Source organism: Ascidia mentula, chromosome 8 (genome assembly GCF_947561715.1).
Source record: "Ascidia mentula chromosome 8, kaAscMent1.1, whole genome shotgun sequence".
Classification (NCBI taxonomy): Eukaryota; Metazoa; Chordata; class Ascidiacea; order Phlebobranchia; family Ascidiidae; genus Ascidia; species Ascidia mentula.
The window spans coordinates 18,793,297-18,805,999 of record NC_138573.1 but is presented as its reverse complement, the minus strand read 5'-3'; the positions used below and the strand labels follow the sequence as shown (position 1 = coordinate 18,805,999).

The window sequence follows — 12,703 nt, the reverse complement described above, 5'->3', positions numbered from 1 at the left end:
CTGGAAATATGTCAAGATGTTCTTCAGCTTGTTGAATCGCTCCTACCGATCTCTTGTATACAACAAGGTCATGCATTCAACTTTCAAATTACCACAAAATACGCCGAAAATGACGTATATAGAGACAGGTGGAACGACCAACCATAAGTCGCCACGTGCCCTTTCAAACCAGTTCAGACTTAAACCAACACGTTACTTGTCAAACCTGTATAGCTACCTGGTAAATATGCTGGAGTGAACGAGTCGAAGGTTGAGGAAGAGCGAATACTGTGAAGTGCTTCAGAAACCTGGAACTCATGATGCTCCGTCCACCACCAGGCGGCGCTGCTGTGGCTGCCAGTGTGACGTCAACAATGCCTTTCCACGACAGTTTTTTCACGTCATAAAAGCCACCGAGATCGAGAAATTGTCTGAAAACAAACGGGCATTGTCGGCTATAGTTCGATTTTCGAGATCAAAACACACGAGGTGCAAGAAATCAAACAAACATTTTCGAACGGAATTTATTTTAAAACTCCACTACAAAGTTTTCTGTACACAACACAGAGAGCAGATCAATTTATTTTGCTTCAAACTACTTTGCAGTTTCGTATGAAGCAAAACTTATCGCAAATGCTCACAGTGACCCTAGAGTTATAATCATCAAACCTGAGTAGTTCCAGTGGAGGTTGTGATCCGTGCTTGTCCTTCGACGGCATATTGACGTCATTTACGAAAGCAACACCTTTCTTACCACGTGGTGGCCCCACAGAGTCGCGGGATCTTTTGACCAATTTGTTGAGAATTTGTGCCTGAATTATGTGGGAAGCGATTAAGATAAGAATGCACGCAAAATGAACTTGAACTTATCACCATAGTTGAACAAAAGCTATGTGTATTTGCTGCTGGTTTTACTTGGTTACGTCGATAAAATCGTCGTATGCGTTGTGTCGCAACCCATCACCTCACAGTGCGACTGTGCGATCCTACGACAGACGGTGATTCTCCGTGAGGAAATCACTTTCACATGGGCGCCTGACTCGACAACCTTCATGATTTTATCGGTACCCATTTTATGTTTCACGTTTTTCGTTCAAATGCGTGGCAACTATGGGTTCTAATAAAATTGATTCGATTTGATTTGAAAATTCCAAGTGCAAATTTTGTTTCGGAAAACTTTTATTCAAATAATGACATGTAAATATTACCTGGCATGAATTCGGTTGAGTGAGAGCACTGAACTGGATTGTGTTGATCAACAAATCTCCTGTCTTCGCTTTTTGCGCCACGCCTACAACAACGTCATGACAATGATCAACAATATATATTTCCATCAGAAGGTAACACTTCAATAGTAGTTTTGATTGGGTTACAGCTTGGTATTTATACGTGAATGATGACGTTTTAGAGTTAATCACTAAATTCTTTCCAAATAACTTGTATTTTACAATCAAGCAAAAGTACAACGGACTCAACCGCTTTTCCGGTTTAAACCTGATCATGTTTTTTACCTGGTTGTGTCAGCTTTGTTGGAACATCCTCAAGATCGAAACCAGGCGATGTTAAACTATCCTGTTGTTGCTGACCACCTATGATACCGAGGTTCGCGATGTTTTGAAGAATCGACGAAGTTTTTTCCGCGCTGTGGAAAACGTCACCAAGAAGAGTTCCTGGGTCGGTTTTCGTCCCTCCCACGGTGTTTAGCTTACCCAGGATGTTCTGGAACACACAAAGTTAAGATAGTTGCATATATGACAAAATAAAGGACAGTTATTGATTGTAATAAATCCAATTATTATCTTTTATTTGAATAAAGTCACAAACGAAAAGTGGTAGGAAAATTATTGTAAAAATAAATTCCTTGGATCAAACGACAATAACCTAAAATTTGTAATTATTTTAAATCTTGTTCAAATAATAGAAATCTTGATCAAATAAACAAGCTGACAAAATATTGGGGCAACTTTTACATGCACTTGCATTGTTTAACAGTCTGTGTATCAGGGTACATACGATGCATTGTTTAACAGTCTGTGTATCAGGGTACATACGATGCATTGTTTAACAGTCTGTGTATCAGGGTACATAAGATAAACACGAATCTACGGGTAATTGACAAAACAAAATACGCTAAACAACGCAAAGCATACCTGGAGTAAAGCGGTTTTTCCAACTCCACTATCTCCGGTTAATAAAACAGGGCATTTGTTTAAGAGAAGCAACGCCGTGAGGAAGGAATATCGAATCTGTGTAAAATTGGGATAAATTTGATTAATCACAACGTTGATACTTCAATATGAATGTACATAAATGTGGGCAACTTGACGTCCATTTAGACCACATTAATTGATAAAATAAATGATTTCCTGCAGCAACGACAATTCGTAGGACCAGAAAACTTGATCTAAATCAGTGTTTACCAAAATTTTTTGTCCGCGTAATCCTGCAAGGTTATTTAAATTGTCCGGGAACCCCCAAAACATCAGAAACATGAAGTCAACATGAACGTTTTTTTACCGGGCAAATTATCGACAGTATTAACCAACGTCCACGGAACCCTTTTTAATTTCTATGGAATCCCAGGGTTTGGAAATATCTGAGCTAGATTAAAAAACAACTTACTGTGTCAGTTGTGGGCACAAGAGTTGATGACGTGTCGGTAGCTGCTGACTTGCGCTGATTGGATATAAGCGCTTTGTTGTTGCTCACTAAAGTGTAGGTGAGTCCACGTTCAATCAAAGTTCTCGTGCTCGGTACCAAATCATCCCATGGCACGAAACGTCCGCTCTGAGATGGTAATGCCACGTGTCACATATGAATACCGAGTGTCACAGGTCTATGACACGTGTCATAGAGGAATGCTACGAATCACAGGTTAACGCCACGTGTTACAGGTTAATGCTACGAATAACAAGTTAATGCCACGTGTTACAGGTTAATGCCATGTGTCACCAATGTGCAGTTGACACTTTATTTTGGAAATAACCAACAGCACAACAACAAAATTCCAACTCGTACAAATGAGTTATGTTTGATTTAATTCTTTTACAAATTTAAAGCAAGAGTAAAATTATTACAAATAAGAAATCTAAACATGCAAAAATAAATAAAAAATATGTGAAATTCTTTATTTTTGTTACCATGGCAACAGAACGAGCTAAAACTATAAAATAAAAACATATTTCATGTTGTAAGATCCTGCAACTTCACTTTACCTGAAGATCAACGAAGTAGGCGAAAATCGATCGACTCCCCGATGGAAAGGCGACACCCAGTGGCGTGTCCTTCTCAAAGAGGTCGTGAACGAATTGATCGAAGTCATAACTCATGTTGATGAGAGTTTCGTCCCTCCCAATCACGGTTGAACTGATGAGAGAATCATCTTCCTGGTCGTCCTCCCTATTGTTTGAACATTATAAAAGATCAAGGAGGGAAGAAAGCATTGAGTTTGGACAGACAAGGTGCTACATTTGATTGTGTCCTACCAAAAAAATGCATATTGTGGTTGTTGAAGTTGGTGGTTGTAATTCATCTGCCCCAAATAAATATTGTATATGTAAACAAGAATGACTCCCATATCGATAATGTTATGTTGAAGTCTCGTTAGAGAACAGGCGAAACGTCAGTAGATCGTTTAAGAAAATCGACGTTTGAATATGTATGAAGTCACTTCCCAAGAAATTAAAAAAAATTTACCTGACAGCAACAGGAACACAAACTCGACAATTAATGTTGTATTGCCGATGTGATTAATGAGTTCGCAAAGTAGTAGGCTTTGAAAGAAACAGATGGATTACAAACGACACAAACCTGCTCAAAACGCCACCAATACTCCACGTGAATGCGAAGACGTAAAGTCGACCCAACAAAATAGAAAGGCGGTCGGGGTGAACTTCCATAAACCACTTGGCTTTCTTTCCATTCGTGTTTTTACCCAAATTGAATTGAATATTTCGAGGTTGTCTGCCGCCAGATCCCGACGTTTTCACCTTTGACTCGTCTTCCTCCACCTAGTGGTAGGTTTATTATATTTATAATTTTTACGATTTCATGCAGTCGTAAGTTTTTTAATAAAAACAAACAAAAAATAAATCGAACAATGGGAGCCTCAGAAAAACCATCACAAAAAGTTATTTGCATGACAATAATTTAATATTTTACCCTAAAAACATATTTTGTTCATAAGAAAAAAATCAAACTTTTACTATTTTTACACCACACCGGGATTCGAACCCTGGTTATTAATGGAAAGAATCCCAATCAGGTTTTTGTACTTGGTATAAATTTCCCACCTTAACCAACCAAGAGCAATGTAAATACGCCTAATGTTAAACTTCCATATAAAAGTAAGTGAGTCAAATTATAGTTACAGGTCACGTTAATAAAACAAAAAAAATATCGTGTATTTTAGATTCGCAGTCAGTCGCAGTGCGATTGTACAAAAGCGCCAGGAATATTTTAAACATTTGGAATCAACCTTGTCCGCTTCTCCAAAGCCTCCATTTCTGTTCATGAATTCAAGTAGAGCTTGTAATATTCTGCATAAAGTCTGGACCACGCACATATGAGTTACTGGGAGATGTTGGAGTTTTGATCGTTTATCGAGTAATTCGAGTCCAACATCGATACTCAGATTGAAGAGTGCCAAGAGATGATCTTTGCCTGGAGATTAAAGGGTTCGGTGGTGAATACAGAGTGGATCTTATTGAAAAAATTTTTGGCGAAAACAAGAAACTTAATAAAATTTCAACATGCTTCTTACAACAAAGCATTAAGGTTGGTTTTCTTGCACCTCACTATAAAAAGGTTAGGAAGGAATTAACTGACACTTACTAATTACTGTATTTAGTCAAGTCAGAATAACGCGCAGATTAATCGACTCACACGAAAAACAACAAGTATAAAATCGTTTCTGACAGTTTCGAACCAGGATAAGATTGCCAGAGTTCAGAATTTGTCGATTAGCTTCTCAATAATACAGGTCGAACACTACTGTGTTCCAGTGGAAACAGGGACTGGCCCATTATGCTAAACAACAAATTTTCATTCTTATTTTAAGTAATTTGTTTGAGGTATTTGCATCTCAGAGTTTGGATTCCTCAGCTACCTTTCTGTACAATGGGAGCGCAGTTTAAAATACAAAAACTTTTAACAATCCACAAACCTATCTAGTTAAGCTCGGGTACAAACCTGACTGGGGAAAACCCTTGGGAAGTTTGTTGATCCAAGATTTGACAAAAGGTTTCCACCCAAGTTCAACGGGATCCATGTAAACCATCGCACATCTACTAATGGTTGCAGGACTCGCCTATGAGAAATATCAATTAAATCAACATCTTTAATATGTTGATGTCGACATGAATTTGTTGAAGGAATAATTGATAAATCACCGAAACAAAAACAACATTGAGATTGTTGTTCAACTTTTAACACGACGTTAAAAGTAGTTTTGGGCAGTTGTAACAATTGAATGTTGATTAATTGTAAATGTATCTTGGGATTAACAAGTTATATAAGAGATATAAGAAAAATATATATCAGAAACAACAGAAAGACAAATGGTTTTCTGCTAAATCAGATACCAAGTTGTCCAAAAGACTGTCGGGAGATTCCTATACACATTTTAAAAGTTCTATATATTGGGATTACAGAGAGGCACCGATGAAAAGTGTCAACCAATATAATGTACTCAGATAAACTTTACAACTAGCTCTATTTGTGACGTAATAATGACCTGGGCTAATGTGTCGACTTCGAACATGAGCCTCATGCTTTCGGGAAGGTTGATTCTCTCCCCGTTAGCGAGGCAAAGTGTTTTCGTATCATCCAGTGCTGTGTTGAGATTCTCCACCCAAGCTGTGTCGACCGGACCGTCCAGAATAATCCATCTCCATTCCACTTCTGCGTCGTCGCTTCTGGATTGGGAAGTTAAATACATGTTGTACCTTATATACTCTTTGGTGGGAAGGCCTTGTTGTGGTGGGCAGTGATATTTATTATTTGTTATGTGATGTATTTTGCTTCCCTGCAGCAAGACCGGGTGGCCGGCAAACGTCTGATGCAGTCTCACCTTCCAGCGCGACTGGTTTTGATCATGGCCTCCCGTAACATTTTATTTCCCATATTTGGGGTTGGAAAGTTGGGAAATAGTTTTTCTCCCGTAAATGATCGCGTCACGGGGTTTGCGAAGGTGCGAGAACACCTGACAAACCATCTCTGCTCATTCCACAAAAAAGTTGTGGCTTTGTGGCAGTTTCCTAGTTTTTTTGATCACCGGGATTCGAACCTGGGATTTCCTGACCAAGGGTAGTTTAGTTTTTATGTGATTTACAGTATACGAGCACATGTCTTTCTCAGTGGTTTCGTACACGGTCTCGGACACACTTACTTGGTTGGACGGAGTGAAGTGTTCGTCGTCTCATCGGATACTGTACTTGCTGGAGTGTCTCGACTCGTCTGTTGGAGATCAAGGAACAAATATAAAATATTGCAAGCTTACAATAATCGCCCCACATATTACAAGAGTTGCATCAATCACCAGCAAATATTGCTAAAGAATCGCGCTACCACAATTGTTTACAAATAGTGCGCCATTTTAATGTTGTTGTACCGTGGCAGAGGCTTTGTACACAAATACAAATTTTTGTTTTAACAGCAAACTGCGTGACAATGCGGCTGTTGCACTGACAAACAAACGAATCATCGTATTACGCAAGCGAATTCGTCTTTAACAAAGGTCATCATTATAAATTTCTCCAAGAAAGGTGAACACTTTTCGGATGCGTCGTTGTAACATGCACGTTTTGAACGATTACCAAAACGGTTTATGAAAGTTGGGAACCACTGTTTTTCCGCAAAATAACACAAAAAGTCTCTATATCTCTAGTCGTTTCGGATGATGACGTCATATTTTATTTTCAATGAATTCTCACCGTTGAATCTTGGAATGAAACCGAAGATTTGGAACGGCTTTGACCCTGGAAGTCACTGCTTGTAAGTTCTTTGGCGTATCTGCACCAACATAAGGTCGCGTTGCAATCTTGCTTACACTTAATCGTCATTTATGAGTTATTTTGTTTTTCACAGCAATTGTATTTAACACTGGAACACACTATGCAAATATTATGTTTGTTTAAATTAAATTTTTGACTTATTTTACTGCAAGTTACTGCCAGGCATAATGAAATTCTCAAAATAGCTGAGCTTGCGGCAAAAAATTAATTTATTTTGAGAATTGTTAATTTAGTTAGACGGAAAAGCAAATCTGGTTCGATCTAAACACTAGGAAAATAAAAAGAGAAAAGCAGTTGTGATTAAAAAGTATTGCTTCGCATATTAGTAACTGAAAGATAATTTGCTACTATGGACTTTACACTTACTTCCTGACAATATAGGCGAGAAGTCCATCTGCCCACTCTAATGTGTTAGGGTCTGTGTATCCATACAGTTCTCCCAGTGAAATGCACTTTGGGTTGATCAGGAACGACTCCACGTACTTTCGCCTTCTACTTCCTCGCTACACAAAAATAAAGCTATAAAGCAACAAGGTGTTGGGATACCCTTGGTTGAAAGGTTGATTTTTGCACTACTGGAAATATGTTTTTGGTTTGATGAAAAATTTTCCGCACAATATATTTAATTCTCTTGCAGTTTTACCCTCAGGGAAACTTATCTCGTTTAAAAGTTTACATTAGGAAATCTACAAAGTGGTAGAAACAATGTATGTAAAACATGCGGTTGAGACTTCGCACAACAATTAATGAAGTTTTGTCGGATTATATAAATAACCGCTTCATTGGTGCCTCATGTTTCTTTCCACAATAGCATGGGTCGCATGTTTTGTTTCACGACCGTATAAGTTTTTTTGTTGGTTATGTTAAGCATTTTGGGTTCTTTTTTTTAGTGTGCTTGTATACCCATAGGGATAAGATAAACAACGGTCACTTTTAACAACTAACTATCCACCATACCTCCTCGTAATGGTGGCTTGATGCCATGGTAGCGTACATGCTCGACAGCGCCCTCTGCAGTACGGTTCGTACAGTAGTTTTACCGCCGCCAGATGGCCCCACAAGCATCACACCGTGTCTCACTGCCAGTTGTTCGTTGAGTTGAACAATCTTCTGGACTTGGTTCGGCCAAAGTTCGAAACTGAGGTCGTTCAGGGCGCTTTCAATTGATCTCTGCAACGTAGATCGTTGAGTTAAAATAAAAACGACAAAAAATGGGAGCCAACAGGATTTTCTGATTGAAATTGGTTGATTTTTTTGAAAATGACAACTATAAGAGCAAGACATCTATTTTTTGATTTAAGTTCAATTTTTTATTTAATTTTTTATGTTTTTTACTGACTGCTGTAATGGTTAATAGATGTTTTAGAGTTTATGAAATGTCTCAATTTGTTCAAATAAAACCACACATTTTGCTTCTGTTTATCAACATAGAAATCAACAGTGAAGTAATTTCTTTACTAGAGCTGCAAGGAAACCTTGGATGGATTTCAGAGAAAAAATGTAAATAAAAGAAGCACTCTGCTACCTCTAGTGTCGGGTTATCCATCTTTGGGGGAGTGATCCCAGGGAAGAGGTCAGACATGATGTTGTTGAACAGAGGAGCGTCCTCCGCAAGGAAACGAGGAAGATTTGCGTTCCTCAAGGAATGGATGAGGATGCTTCTTTCCTGCACTGCAATTTCCTGATCGAAAAATAGGTGAAGGGTTTAATGTTTGGTTTCTAAAAGGTGAAGTGTCCCGTAAGAAGGTAAAGAATATATCCTTGCCGCACTTGTTGCGAAGTAAAATTGTTTGGGGGAAGTTGTTTTTGTGAAAATTTTTGTTTACGGTGAGTTTAATGTTTTTACCACCAGCAGCTGGAATGTCACAACGTCATTTGAAAAGTCGACTGCCCGCTTGCTCTAACCCGTGTTACACCGACAACGTAAGACACAGTCATAATACCCACATCGTCAGTGATTGCTCCCACTCCATTCAACACCTCCCTCTTCTTCTGCCCAGCCATCACCAGCACTGATTTGATTGAACGCATTCCGAAGTCGTAATGATCCTAGGGGCAAAATACATCGGGAATACAACAAATACTTTTAGATGTACGTCACAAATAATTAGCTAAGCACACAAAAGATCCATTATAACCAAAAATATGGTTGTATAATTGAGCTCCATAGAATTCTATAAAATTTAGGCATTTATTTTTGTAAAATAAAGTATTTTTCGATTTAATATGAAAAACAACAACAAGCAAATATCTTTATAGATTTCTGTAAAGTTTACTTTCTTCAATGCTCAGTCTCTGGTCTATACCTAAAGTACTTGCTGGTGCTCTGTTTAGATAAGAGACTGACTCTTAAACAACATTATTAGCACGAACTTTCGTGAGCTTGATCTCGCTTCATTAGATGCAGCAAATAGCGTGACAAAAAAAATCATTCGTGATCTCTCCAGGTTTAATCTTAATCTTTGGCCAGGCCCTGAATTTTTTTAATTGATTCAATTTCTTCAATGCGCCGTGTCAGTCTCTGGTGTATACCTACGGTAATTGCTGGTGCACTGTGTTGATAAGACACTGACTGTTAAACATTTAGACTGAAATACAATATCTTTATAATTTTCTGTGAAGTTTAGTCATCTCAAAGTACAACAGGTCAATATTTATATCTCAATCCCAAGAATCCTCACCTGTTGGGAAAGTTGTTTGCTCGCCAACTCATACAAGTTCACAATCTTCCTGGAGAAGAGTTTTGCGTCCCTAAATCCCTCCGAGAAGAGGATGATCTCGGTGATGAGGTCGTAGTCAGGGACCATCATAGCAACGGGACGGAAGAGAGACTTCAGGTTGTCAGGCAACTCAACCCTCCCCAGGTAACCGGGGTTCATTGTGATGAAATAAGCGCAACTCGCGTTTAATCGAATCTCGCGCCCTTCGAACAAAAACCTGAAAACGTAAAAAAATGTTTAATATTTTGATTCCTGCGCATTAAGGAAGAATGACGCCTGATTTTGTTTGTGTCTGTTGTCAGTTTTTTACTTATCGTAAAAGACAAACAGAAATCTGCTCATAAATAAATTCTAAGTCATGTTCAAGTTTTTAAATTTTAACAAATCTATTCTAGAAGACATGGTGTTGTTATCTCACTCAACCTGCTTCAATTGCTGAACAAAATATTTCACCTGAGAACTTGGGAATCCTTGGCTGATTTAATCGCGTGCACTTGTGACGCAATAACGCTCAAAACTTCAACATCGATTCGGTTGAATTCGTCGAAACAACACCAAGATCCTGACTGGGAAAGGCCGCTAAAGAATTGCCCCATCATCTGCATAATATTACATATGGAACATCAGTCAAACTTTCTTATTAAAATGTAAACTGTACCCCAAAATTAAAGTTATTTTAAATGTACACTGTACCTTAAAATCGATTCCTTCCGAGCAGTTAAAAACCACGCACTGCTTTCCAACAATCTGACGAATAATGTGTTTAAAATATCAACATGTAGTTATATTCCTTAAGTAACAGATTACTTTTAAATATTACCGCTTCTGAGGTTTAATGATTTGTAAACCAAACACCCAACTCACATTTTTTGGTCAGTATTTCAACGTATTTTGAACACAACCGACCTTCGCCAAATCTTTCACAGTTTCCGACTTCCCCGTTCCCGCCGGCCCTGCAGGGGAACCCCCCAGATGGAGATTGAGTGCCCCGGTAAGAGTTAGGAAGCATCGGTCGGTGAGGGGAGTGATAACGAGTCTCGAGGCGCAACCGATATATTCGCATCCGTAAGTGAAGCGGGCATCTGCCTGGACCACTCGGCACATGTTGGTCGCGTCTTGCCACTCGTACAGGAGCTGCCTGGTATGTTTGTTGAGAGGTTAATGATGTGGAACTTTTGAGGTTGGAAGTCAAGGTGCTTCGAATGTGTAGATATATTGTTTCGTGGGTTTCACAACGATTATTGGTAAATATCACTACATTTTATCAGTGCGTTCTTGACAGTATTTGGCTCAATGCATTGTTATTGCTGACAACAACAATTATAGCACGACAGACAAAACGGAATATTAAAAATAAACTTTCCACCTTAAACAAACAGATTTGCCTGGCAGTTTACTTCTGTGGCAACGAAGCTAAAACCACTGTAACGTGGAATTGTCAATTGAATGAATGCTTTCACCTTTTCCACTGGAAGTCGTCAATGTTGTCAATCTTGTTCCTCATCAACTCAACCACGATGTCCCGGATGTGGACGTAGATGATTATTAGCGCCTCTAGTGTGAAGTATTGGTGAGCGTTGACTTGTTGGTGCGAAACCGCATCTACAGTGGGGGGGTGATTAGATTTGGTAAAAAAATTAGCAAAATATTAAAAGTTTCATGAACCTGAAAGGAAGCTGAGAGTTTTGATAAAATCGTTGTAAATTTTCTGCAGACGTGATTCCGTCAAACTCGTCATTAAAGCATTGGTGACGTCTTTGTTGAACATGATCTGGGCCTGAAAAACACACATCCCTCAATCAAGAGTAAAGCAACCAAATCACAGCCTATATTTTGCTTTTTTACAACAGCTATTTGGATCAACTCTGTATGTAGGAGGCAGCGTTCAACAGGCAAAGCAGAAAGAAATGAAAATATTTCACTAAATAATCATAAAAAAATCAACTGACCACAGTCAAGATGACTTGGCCCGGGTGGTGTGACATCCAAGTAATTATTGCGTCACAGTCAGACGACCAGCTCAACAGCGCCATCCGGAGATGTTTCCTTACCGTGTCAAACATGGCACTTTCGACTGTGGACAACCATTGTTCCACAGACCCCCTCGCGCGAACGTTTCTATGGAAACAACAATACGTTTCGAATAGATAATCAGTCTTCAGCATTATAGAGGATGTTCAGTTTCAAAAGCAAGAAATAAAACCAATCTTAACCCGGCCTCAATCGTTAAAATTCCCTTAAATCTGACAAAACAAAAACTAAACACCACTTGTTTTTCTGATTTTGACTTCTGTTCTACTGAACTCGCCAGTAATTAAAAAGTGGTCAGTTTTGGCCAGAAATGGCCTAACTCATAAAAGACAAAAATAAGCTCGTACTTGGGCATGGCGACAACTTCGCCCTCCGCTGATATCATCGCATGTACCGCTGGAGGTTGCTTCGAAGAACTGCTCCGTATATCCAGGTATTTTATGTTTGCGAAGCATTTCACCAGGTGAGGTTGGACACTAGAGGGCTCTCTACCGTGGGAAAGTACGGATAGAAGTTCGTCGTTGCTAAGGAAGTAAAAGCGCGGGAAAGCGAGTCTCTTCAATTCCAGGTAATCCTGTGAATTGTGGGAAACCCATTGTTAAACATGTTATTTCTACTTGTTAAGTTAGACAACTGGAATTAACGACCTGGTTTGTTGTAAAATTTGAAGAAACGTTATTAGGTTTACAGGCATTGCAGCTCAGGGATTGCAGCCTAGCTGGATCAGCCACTTTTTCTGACAAGTCGGAGCCCTTACCTCCAAACAACGCTGGATCTTTTCCAAATTCGTGTTCGAAGCTTGTAGAGATTCCAACACTCCAGGACCAGTTGCCGACCTTAGTGCGTTTGGTCGGTCCTCGGTTCTTCGCATTAAATCCCTCCACGACTTGTCAACCTACGTCATTGATAATGACGTCACTTGTACTGAATAATTACTCTTTGCATGGGTACAGTTATGTA

At 39.1% G+C, this 12,703-nt stretch overlaps 1 protein-coding gene across 1 annotated transcript in view; it reads right to left on the bottom strand.

The window, feature by feature from the left end:
- LOC145910229 (dynein axonemal heavy chain 6-like) overlaps nucleotides 1-12,703 on the bottom strand; it is a 42,307-nt gene that overhangs the window by 17,803 nt on the left and 11,801 nt on the right. The window contains exons 28-53 of the mRNA XM_082997276.1: nucleotides 12,501-12,638; nucleotides 12,091-12,317; nucleotides 11,662-11,830; nucleotides 11,378-11,489; nucleotides 11,173-11,314; nucleotides 10,619-10,850; nucleotides 10,406-10,459; nucleotides 10,166-10,311; nucleotides 9,674-9,929; nucleotides 8,940-9,041; nucleotides 8,518-8,673; nucleotides 7,950-8,162; nucleotides 7,359-7,495; nucleotides 6,912-6,990; nucleotides 6,368-6,435; nucleotides 5,714-5,894; nucleotides 5,170-5,287; nucleotides 4,457-4,641; nucleotides 3,790-3,989; nucleotides 3,195-3,378; nucleotides 2,602-2,766; nucleotides 2,130-2,225; nucleotides 1,491-1,698; nucleotides 1,188-1,270; nucleotides 649-791; nucleotides 218-410 (exon numbers count right to left, since the gene is read on the bottom strand). Of these exons, the coding sequence (XP_082853402.1) occupies nucleotides 218-410; nucleotides 649-791; nucleotides 1,188-1,270; nucleotides 1,491-1,698; nucleotides 2,130-2,225; nucleotides 2,602-2,766; nucleotides 3,195-3,378; nucleotides 3,790-3,989; nucleotides 4,457-4,641; nucleotides 5,170-5,287; nucleotides 5,714-5,894; nucleotides 6,368-6,435; nucleotides 6,912-6,990; nucleotides 7,359-7,495; nucleotides 7,950-8,162; nucleotides 8,518-8,673; nucleotides 8,940-9,041; nucleotides 9,674-9,929; nucleotides 10,166-10,311; nucleotides 10,406-10,459; nucleotides 10,619-10,850; nucleotides 11,173-11,314; nucleotides 11,378-11,489; nucleotides 11,662-11,830; nucleotides 12,091-12,317; nucleotides 12,501-12,638 (3,987 nt within the window). The remainder of the gene's footprint in view (nucleotides 1-217; nucleotides 411-648; nucleotides 792-1,187; nucleotides 1,271-1,490; nucleotides 1,699-2,129; nucleotides 2,226-2,601; nucleotides 2,767-3,194; nucleotides 3,379-3,789; nucleotides 3,990-4,456; nucleotides 4,642-5,169; nucleotides 5,288-5,713; nucleotides 5,895-6,367; nucleotides 6,436-6,911; nucleotides 6,991-7,358; nucleotides 7,496-7,949; nucleotides 8,163-8,517; nucleotides 8,674-8,939; nucleotides 9,042-9,673; nucleotides 9,930-10,165; nucleotides 10,312-10,405; nucleotides 10,460-10,618; nucleotides 10,851-11,172; nucleotides 11,315-11,377; nucleotides 11,490-11,661; nucleotides 11,831-12,090; nucleotides 12,318-12,500; nucleotides 12,639-12,703) is intronic.